Consider the following 10,232-nt stretch of genomic DNA (forward strand, 5'->3'; position numbering starts at 1 on the left):
CTCCACCACCACCAGCCTCTCTTGGACACCAATCCTCTTTGTTTTTTCAGTACTGGAGTTTGAACTCAGAACCTCACACTTGATAGGCAGGCTCTCTACCGATTGAGATAGGGTCTCAAGAACTATTTGTGCTGGCTGGCTTTGAACCCCAAGAACTATTTGCCCCAGCTGCCTTCAAACCTCCATCCTCCTGATCTCTGCCTACTGAGTAGCTTGTATTACAGGCGTGAGCACTGGGCACCGGCTCCAATCTTCCTCTTATGTGCATCACAGCAATTAGAGACTGGGGACTTTCCCCCTTTACATGGTCTTTGTGACTAAGTTGCTTGCCTGTGACTTTGCTGCCCAGCCTGCAAGATGTGTTCCAACTGCCCTGGCCACTGATTATTAATAAAATGCATCAATGACAGTCAGAGGTGAGTCTCACACTCAAAAACCTTCACTGCCTTTAGGGCTGCTCTCCAAGCTGCATTGATCTGGTCTTGGAAAATTTACATGTGTTCTAAGAGTTTTCTGTAAAATGATGGCTTCCAGTCACATCACTGTGGGGCTAAGAAAGGGAGGGAGAAGGCAGGGGAGGGCAGCAACTCCGAGCTGGAGGTGACCAGGATGTCAGAATGAACTGTAGCTACTGGTGAAGAGGATGCTGGTGACCCCGGACAAGGTCAGTGGGTGGGGCAGGCAGCTCCCAGCCCAAAGGGCAGCTGCAGATTTCCTGGGCTTTATGAGGCACCTTACTAATCCTGAGAGAGAGGAATTAATAATTCAGCACCTGCTGTTTGCAGAGCACTGAGCTGGCACCAGGCAGGGTGTGGTGTGGTCCCCTCCATGTCATTTATCTTCTTCATGTCCCCACAGGAGGGGACCAGGCCCTTTGCAGGAGGGTGGGGGGCATGCCGGGGGTGGGTAGGAGGTGTATGTGTCTGTGTGGGGAAGTGTTCTTTCAAGATGATGACAGCAGCAACCCCCATGTCTCCATCCCAGTCCAGCCAGTTTACCTCTTTCTTCTCCTTGACCCCTCTGTGGGGGTTGGGGTGGGGATCTGTGGTCAGGCAGGGGCAAGAGTTTGCCAGGAGTCTCCAGTGCTCCAGGCTGTCCCAGGCCCACTTTCTCTAGCATCAGCTGCCCCTGGTCACCTCTCCAGATTTCTGTGAAAGCAGCCTCTACTGGGCTGCAGTGAGCCTCAGCTGCTGGTCAGTGTTCTAAACCCTCTAAAAGCTGGGCAGATGACTGCACATGATAGGATGCAGGGGTAAGTGCCTAATTTCCTGGGTAAGGCCTTAGCGATCCCCGACTTCCAGCAAGAGAAAGGTGATGCAACACCAAAATGTCCCCAGTCTTCATTGATTCGTCAGATATTCATTGTGCTCCTAGGATGGGGCAGGCATGGACCGGAGCTCATATAGAGATGGCGCTCAGCTCTCAGCTCTCAGAAGGCAATGCAAGGATGGGATGTGCAGAGAAGCAAGCAAGGTCAAGTCAAGACACGAGCACCTGTTGCTACTACTGTGGTTATTCTGTATAAACTGGAGCTTACAGTAGGAAATTCAAACAGCATAAATGACATATAGAGTGATGTATGGGAAGGAGGCCAGCTCCCTCCCATGCCACCCAGCTTCCCTGGCTAGAGACTAGTCTCATTACCAACAGGTGTGCAGAAAGATACTACAGGCACACATGCAGTGACGTGTGTTCTTCGGAACCTCCGTCCACTTGGTCTTCCTTCCTTCCTTGTAGAACTGGGATTTGAACTCAGGGCTTCATGCTTGCAAAGCAGGCACTCTACCATTTGAGCCACGCCTCCAGCCTCTCCACTTGGTTTCATGCTGATGGTTCCTTACCAGTCTTCAGTCCTATTTGGCAAAGAGGTCTTCGGCATGTGGCCCAACAGTGAGGCACAGACCATCCATCCCGGCACCATGGGTCTAGTAAGAGTTGGAGTGGTTGGGAAGTGTTTGGAAGGCAGAACCTGTTGCTGAGTCAGGTGGAGCTTTGGAGTGATGAGGGACTGGAAGTCTGGAAGGCCCTGGTCTAGTTTTAGCCATATCCACTAAGACCAAGGTTGGAAAGCCGTAATGTACCCAGTGTGTGCACACAGACCTTTGGAGAGAGTCACAGGGAAGGAAAGTCCCATGGAAGTCACCTTTGAGTGGAGACCCAGGTCATCTAAGCAGGGTCCCTGTGGCTGGTCACAGCCAAGGATGGGCTCCATATTGGTTCTGAGGCCTGCTTCCTCCAGATGCGCCTGAAACACCAAGGCAGGGACAGGGTGAGCAATACTCTGGGCGGGGCTAAAGGGAAATGTGAGCCAAGGAGATGGACAGGGATGAGCCCAAGGGTGGCTCTCCCTAGAACTTTATTGACTGTCAACACTGGGAGTAACATTCAAGGTCACTGGCTAAGCCAATGGTGTGGAGGTAAAAAATGTGTAGATGGTAAATGAGCTTCATGTCATGGAGAGTTATTTAACAGAAAATAACAAATAATTTATTGAGCAGCCATTATGTGCCAGGGTCCAGGCCAAATGTTTTATACCCGTTCTTTCACTTCAATCTTCCAAACCAACCTCAGGAAATTACTGTCATCAAGAGTCCCGGCTGCCTCCTTGTGATTCCAAGTCGGGGACCACAACCTCTTAGGGCTGTTCACACTGTCAAAAGTGAGATGCATCCAGCTGGGTCCCTGTGAGCAAGAGACTGAAGGCAAAGTTGGGAATCTTAGGGTGCAACTGCCCAACCAAGAGGGAGACTCATTTTTAAGGCATCTGAGGATCCCACTGTCATATTGGTCCACAGAGAGATTGACCTGGAAATGCTTTCTTCAGTACCCCCAAGGGTTGGGTCAACAGCTGTTGCAGATTAATATATGCATAATTTTGTATTCTCAATTTTTTTTTTGTGGTGCTGGGGCTTGAACTCAGGGCCTACACCTTGAGCCATTCTGCCAGCCCGTTTTTGTGATGGGTTTTTCGAGATAGGATCTCTTGAACTATTTTGTCCTGGCTGGTTTTGAACTGTGATCCTACTTATCTCGGCCTCCTGAGTAGCTAGGATTACAGGCCACCAGCATTCTCAATTTTGATAGTCTGATAGATTTAAAAAAAAAAAAAAAGCTGGCAGAGTGGCTCAAAGGGTAGAGCACCTGCCTAGCAAGTGTAAGGTCCTGGGTTCATACCTCAGTGCCTCAAAAAAAAAAAAAACGAAAACAAAAAACAAAAAACCCACTATGGCAAGGAATACACTAAAACAAAATCAAATGTTGGTGGGCCACTCCCCTTTTCCCAGCCATCTTTAATGATGGGGCTTCAGGCTGTGGTTACTGAATACCATTAATTCCATTTATCTATTTAGTTTTTATTTTAATTAGCATATGTTCATTGTACAGGGGCAATTCATCATGCCAAGCCTTAAATTGTACATTGGTTAGATCACCCCCATACCATCAATTTCATTACTTAGCACAAATTCATTCTTGTTTTCCTTCATCTTTTCTTTTTCCCCCTCCTGACCCCCCTCTCCCCCTTCAACTCATCTTTGAACTTAAAGGAATGTCTGTTGCATGCCCAATACATTCTAGGTGCTGGGGACACATCAGAGATTTGCCCTCCTGAGGTGCATTCTGCTGGGGAGGACCCAAGAGGAAAAACAATGGTTGTTAGAACACATCAGTAAGAAGCTTTGGAAACAAATGAAAAGGGTCAGATGGGTTGTTCTGATGTTGGGGAAGGTGAAAGGAGGGAAGGTGGGGAGGGAGCTCTGGAGGAAATAAAGTAGGAGGAAGCACAGCAAGTGCAAAGGCCCAGAGGGGAGTGGTGCCCATGGTTCAGAGGAAAGCTGGGAGGACTGTGGCTGTGTTCCTCTGGGGAGGGCTGTGGGGTCTGGGGACCTCTGTAAGGACTCTGTCTTTGCTCCAAATGGGTATGGAGGCCTTTGAGGACTTGCACTGACTTATGCTCAACAAGACCACTTTGGTTGCTATTTGTAAACAGACTCCAGGGGTTTAGGTGAGATTCCCGAACACCTGGAATCTCAGGGTGTGACCCTATTTGGACATAGGGTCTTTGCAGATGGAGTCAGTTAAGGAACTGAAGATGTTACCATCCTGGGTAAGGGCCCATCCTTATGATGGTACCTTTACAAAAAGGAACAGATGGCTGGGCACCAGTTGCTTCAGCCTGTAATCCCAGCTACTTGGGAGGCTGAAATCAGGAGGATCTCCATTCAAGGCCAGCCCAGGCAAATAGTTCATGAGACCCCCCATCTCCAAAATAACCAGAGCAAAATGCAGTGCAGAAGTGGCTCAAGCAGTAGAGCACCTGCTTTGCAAGTGGGAAGCTCTGAATTCAAACTTGTGTCCCCTACACATAAAATAAATAAATAAAGGGCTGACAGAATGGCTCAAGAGGTAAGAGTGCCTACCTTGCAAGCATGAAACCCTGAGTTCAAACCCCAGTGCCATCAAATAAAAAAGATAGATAGATAGATAGATAGATAAATAGATAGATAGATAAAAGGGATAGACGGGCTGGAGTGTGGCTTAAATGGCAGAGCAATTGCTTAACAAGTATGAGGCCCTGGTACCATAAAAAAAGAACAAAAAAAGAGAAAGGAAAGGAAGGAAGAAAAGAAGCAGACACAGGGAGACCTGCCCACTGACCAGGCGATGTGAAGATGGAACGAGAGGCTGGAGTGTGGCTCCTTGGGAAGTTGGAGGAGGCAGGAAGGACTGTCCCTGAGCACAGCTCAGCCTGGCCCACGCCTTCATCTCAGACTTCCAGCCTCCAGACCCCCGAGAGGAAAGTCTGTTGATGAAGGCACCATGCAGGTGATCATTTGCTGTGGCAGCCCTTGGAAATGCATTCACCTCTGCTTAGCATGACAGTAAGTGGGGGTGAAGTTAGTAAGGGTAGGGTGCATTGTGAAGATCATGCCAAGGGGATTTTTCTGGACAGAAACGCACAGTGCTAGAGAACTGTATGGTCCAGGAGGGTCCAAGGTTTCTGCTCTGATCCTGCTGGGTGACCTGATATAGAAGGGACCCTTGCGGGAAGAGCTCGTGCTCTACCCAGAGCATGGGGGCTGAGGGGGGAAGCCCGCTGTACATCAGTTCTCTTCCGCTCTTTGCTTTTGCTTATTTTCTTTTGTTTTGTTTTTGCTGAAGGGCATATCTTAAAGATCTTGCAATCTACAAAGAAACGCCTTAATCTTAATCTTCTTTGTAGCTGTGTAATATTCCCACATATGAACTAAGCGTTTTATTTAACCAGAGCTGGCCATGTTTCAAGGCTTAGAGGAATGAGCTGCCTGGGATGGTTTGTCCTTCTACTGAAACTCATGCTTAGTAATTTCTGAGTGCTTGCTGTGTACCTGAGAGGAGTGACCTTACAAAGGTAATTTGGCTTAGCAGTGCAGAGGCTGCATTTCCAGTCCATCACCCACTGAAGTAGGGTTGCTGTGCTGTCCATAGACACACAGGCCTAGTGCTCAGAACAGGGACCATACGAACTAACTGTGGCAGCCTCCCATAGAATGATACTGCAGAGGCCTGCGACTGAAAGGCCTTTTGTGGGTACCAGTTCTGACCTTGAACAAGGCTTATGGGATCCCATAGCTCCCTTTTGGAGATTCACAGTCCTCATTGGCACATCAAAGACTCTGATGGGGAGATGGGGAGCACAATTTTGAGTCTTTGCTCCCATTTCCTGTGTGGGGAAAAGGAAATGTTTTTCTCTCCCTCCCTTGTCCACACTTTATCCCATCACACCAAAAGAAATCCTTTCTAAGACTCTGATAGGTTCTGCAATAAAGAAATCTTTGGCCTGGCACTGGTGGCTCACATCTGTAACCCTAGCTACTTGGGAGGCTGAGATTAGGAGGACTGTGGTTCAAAACCAGCCCTAGGAAATAGTTCTTGAGACCCCCATCTCAAAAATATGCAGCACACTATTCACAATAGCCAAGTTATGGAAACAGCCAAGATGCCCCACTACTGACGAATGGATTAAGAAAATGTGGCATCTATACACAATGGAATTGTATGCAGCCGTGAAGAAGAATGAAATGTTATCATTCGCTGGTAAATGGATGGAATTGGAGAACATCATTCTGAGTGAGGTTAGCCTGGCCCAAAAGACCAAAAATTGTATGTTCTCCCTCATATGCGGACATTAGATCAAGGGCAAACACAATAAGGGGATTGGACTTTGAGCACATGATAAAAGCGAGAGCACACAAGGGAGGGGTGAGGATAGGTAAGACACCTAAAAAACTAGCTAGCATTTGTTGCCCTTAACGCAGAGAAACTAAAGCAGATACCTTAAAAGCAACTGAGGCCAATAGGAGAAGGAGACCAGGAACTAGAGAAAAGGTGAGACCAAAAAGAATTAACCTAGAAGGCAACACCCACGCACAGGAAATCAATGTGAGTCAATGCCCTGTATAGCTATCCTTATCTCAACCAGCAAAACCCCTTGTTCCTTCCTATTATTGCTTATACTCTCTCTACAACAAAATTAGAAATAAGGGCAAAATAGTTTCTGCTGGGTATTGAGGGGGTGAGGGGAGGAGAGGGAGGGGCGGAGTGGGTGGTAAGGGAGGGGGTGGGGGCATGGGGGAGAAATGACCCAAGCATTGTATGCACATATAAATAATAAAAAAAAATTTTAAAAATATGCAGCACAGCTGGGCACCAGTGGCTCACATCTATAATCCTAGTCAATCTGGAGGATTGCAATTCAAAGCCAGCCTAGGCAAATAGTTAGCAAGACCTTATCTTGAAAAAACCCTTCACACCTTTTTTTGCTGCCAGACCGCCGCCATCATGGGTCGCATGCAAGCTCCCGGGAAGGGCCTGTCCCAGTCGGCTCTGCCCTATAGCTGGAGCGTCCCCACCTGGCTGAAGCTGACATCTGACGACATGAAGGAGCAGATTTACAAACTGGCCAAGAAGGGCCTGACTCCCTCGCAAATCGGTGTCATCCTGAGGGACTCACATGGAGTTGCACAAGTACGTTTTGTGACAGGCAATAAAATCTTGAGAATCCTTAAGTCCAAAGGACTTGCTCCTGATCTTCCTGAGGATCTCTACCATTTAATTAAGAAAGCAGTTGCTGTCCGAAAGCATCTTGAGAGGAACAGAAAGGATAAAGATGCTAAGTTCCACCTGATTCTGATAGAGAGCCGAATTCACTGGTTGGCTCGATATTATAAGACCAAGCGGGTATTCCCCACCAATTGGAAATATGAATCATCCACAGTCTCTGCCCTAGTGGCAGAAATTTGTCTTGTGTACCCAAGCAATAAAATAATTGTTTCAATAAAAAAAAAAAGAAAGAAAGAAAAAATCCTTCACAAAAAAAGGCTGGTGGAGTGGTTCAAGGTGTAGGCCTTGAGTTCAACCCCAGTACTGCAAAAAAAAAAAAAACCAAAAAACCCAACATAAAAAAGTGCTGTCAGAGTGGCTCAAGTGGCAGAGTGCCCGCCTAGCAAGTGTGAGACCCTGAGTTCGAACTCTAGTACCACCAAAATAAATAAATAAAAAAAATAACCAGAGCAAAATGGACTGGAGGTGTGGCTCAAATGTTACTGTCTGCTTTGCAAGTGCAAAGTCTTGAGTTCAAGCCCTGGTCCCCCACAAGAAAATATTGCCTTCCCTGGGACCCTGAAGTCTTTGGGCATCTCTGTATTTGTCCCATGTGGTACTGGGACACTGAGTAGCTAGGATTACAGGCTGAGCCACCAGCACTGGCTCATTTGTAAGGTTTTCATTGATCACTACTAAGTGCCAGCTCACCTAGTAGGTGCTGAATAAATAGAGAATAAATAGACCTGATTCCTGTCATCAATGACACCAGTCATGAATTGCTGAGTGTTGCTTGCACTCATGCCCTTTGACTTTCTCCCCTGCTGCCATAGAATTCCCACAGGGAATGTTATCCTGATCCCATTTCACAGATGGGATCATGAGTGGTGAGTGGGAACCATTACAATTACAGTGTGCCTGTGCCAAGCAGTACCTCCCTGGGGATCCTCAGCTACCACTGAGGCCTGCAGGGGGGTGAGCTGCATGCACCTCACCCTTCAGAGAGCCCTCCTGAGATCAGGGCAGGGCAGGGACACAGAAGACATGAAAGTCCTCCCTCAGCCATTCTGAGGAGAAAACAGGAGGTTGGATGGGCACCGTGAGCCACACTTCTGAGTGCACACTTGAGGGATGTCAAGGACCTGCAGTGGCAGGGTGGGGAAGAGCATTGCTGGCTCAGGGAACAGCATGTGGGAAGGTGCTGAGGAGAGAACTGGCCCTGGTTGGTGTGAGAAGTGGACAAGACAGGTGACCGGCTTGGTGGCACATGGAGCCCGTGGTGGGGATGAGGCTTGACAGTGGGCAGAGGTGGATCAGGCAGCGCCTGGCACGCCGGGGTCTGAGCTTGGTTTTAATCCTGTGAGCAGCTTCTTTAGGGCTCGGGTGTGGGGGGAGGTTCTCAGACCACCACCCACTCACCAGCAGAAAGTGGGCCGAGACCACTTAAGGGCCTGTTAGGCAGTTCGGACGGAAGGACAGACCCTGATGCAGGAGCCCCCCAAACCTCAGGGGGAAGCAGATTTTCTGAAGGGTAAATGAGATTCTTGTGTTTCCCACTCCTGTCACGGAGGGACCCTCCTTCTGGGGCTGTGGACGACTGTGGTTCAAAGTGTCCCGAGTCTGGGAGAAATCTGACCTCACAGTAAATAATGGAGGCGAAGAGTGATAGGCTACTGAGTGAAGTAAAGATCTGTGTCTCTACTGGAGTAAATAACAGGCAATGAGGGGAAGGACAGGTCTTCCTTCCTGAGGACAACAAGCAACGTAATCAGAAGAATGGAATCAGAGAGTGATGGCTGGCACTCAGCAACTTCATAGCAATTCGCCCAGGTGAGAGCCACTGAGGCATGTCACGGTGCATTGAATTATGTACCCCCAGATATTCATATGCTAATGTTACCAGATCCAGGTCACTGAGTCTGGGGCCAGAAGTTTCTTGGTCTTGTTAGAGAAAGAATTCAAGGATGACACAGAGGACGTTCAGCTGGTGCAGGTCTTATTATTAATTTTGTGTTTTGTGGGTTTTTTTTTTTTTTTTGGCAGTACTGGGATTTGAACTCAGGGTCTCCCACTTTCTAGACAGGCACTCTACCACTTGAGCCATTCCTCCAGCCTGTGCATGTTTATTGGTGCAAAGCAAAGTGAAAGTACACTCCAGCGACAAGAGAGCTGGCAAACTCAAAAAGTGGCTGCTCTCAGGGCCCCAGGACCTCAACGTTTTACTGGGGGTGATCCTTCCTGGACACTGGGTCATGTGTCAGTAAATCCTCCCACACATTGGGCAGGGAAGTTTTTTTGGCCTTGAATGGTCAGACCAGGGTCCTTCATTTCCCATGGGCTGCAGATCAACAAGACCCAGCCGCATGTCACGACTCATTCTGTCAACGTCAGTGGTTGGATGGGTTTTCAAGTCAACGCTCAAGCCATCGTTCTCACAGGGACTTGGCTCGAGTGGTAGGGTGCCTGCCTAGAAAGCATGAGGCCTTGAGTTCAAAGTCCGCTAACACCAAAAAAAAAAAAAAAAAAAAATCCATTGTTCTCTGCCATCTGGTTTCCTGATTCTCAGCCTAACTCCCATTGTCACTAATACCCGGCGTCCATGAATGTGACACTGTGTGTTATATTTATATTGGGGTCTCAAGATGAAATTGTCCTGCATGACTAGCTGGGCCCTAAATCCAATGACCAGTGTCTTCATAAGAGGTAGATGGAAGACTCAGGCACAGGAAGAGGACAGGCAGTGGTGTCACAGGGGTAGAGTTGGAGTGACACCCCCATAAGACAAGAGCACTCGGAGATCCCAGAAGCTGGAAAGGGTAAGAAGGGGACCTCCCCCGTCCATCTCGGGAGGAGCACAGCGCTGTGGACACCTTGATTTTGTCTTGTTTTATTTATTTATTTACTTACTGTGGCCCTGGAGTTTGAACTCAGGGCCTCACGTTTGCGATGCAGGCGCTCTACCACTTGATTTTGGACTCTGATTTCCAGAACTGTGAGCGAGTCCTTCCTTGCTTCCCCCAGCGAGCAGCTACACGAGATGAAAGGTCCTGCCATCAGAGCAATGGAGGGAAGTAGGGCAATGTGGCCCCATGACCAGGTGACTGGCAGTGAAAGGGGACAGCCAGCAGCATCCTGAGGACACACTCAACCAC

The 10,232-nt window shown here is 48.3% G+C and overlaps 1 protein-coding gene across 1 annotated transcript; it reads left to right on the forward strand.

The window, feature by feature from the left end:
* The first annotated feature begins 6,797 nt into the window (after positions 1–6,797).
* On the forward strand, positions 6,798–7,383 carry LOC109690668 (small ribosomal subunit protein uS15-like). The gene has a single exon (XM_074075260.1). It carries the CDS (start codon positions 6,820–6,822, stop codon positions 7,381–7,383), a length of 564 nt encoding a protein of 187 aa, XP_073931361.1. The 5' UTR covers positions 6,798–6,819.
* The last annotated feature ends 2,849 nt before the right edge of the window (positions 7,384–10,232 follow it).

This window comes from Castor canadensis, chromosome 5 (assembly GCF_047511655.1).
Source record: "Castor canadensis chromosome 5, mCasCan1.hap1v2, whole genome shotgun sequence".
NCBI lineage: Eukaryota > Metazoa > Chordata > Mammalia > Rodentia > Castoridae > Castor > Castor canadensis.

Bases quoted from the DNA above. Each gene is read 5' to 3' on its own strand.
- LOC109690668 (XM_074075260.1), top strand. From the start codon at position 6,820: ATGGGTCGCATGCAAGCTCCCGGGAAGGGCCTGTCCCAGTCGGCTCTG.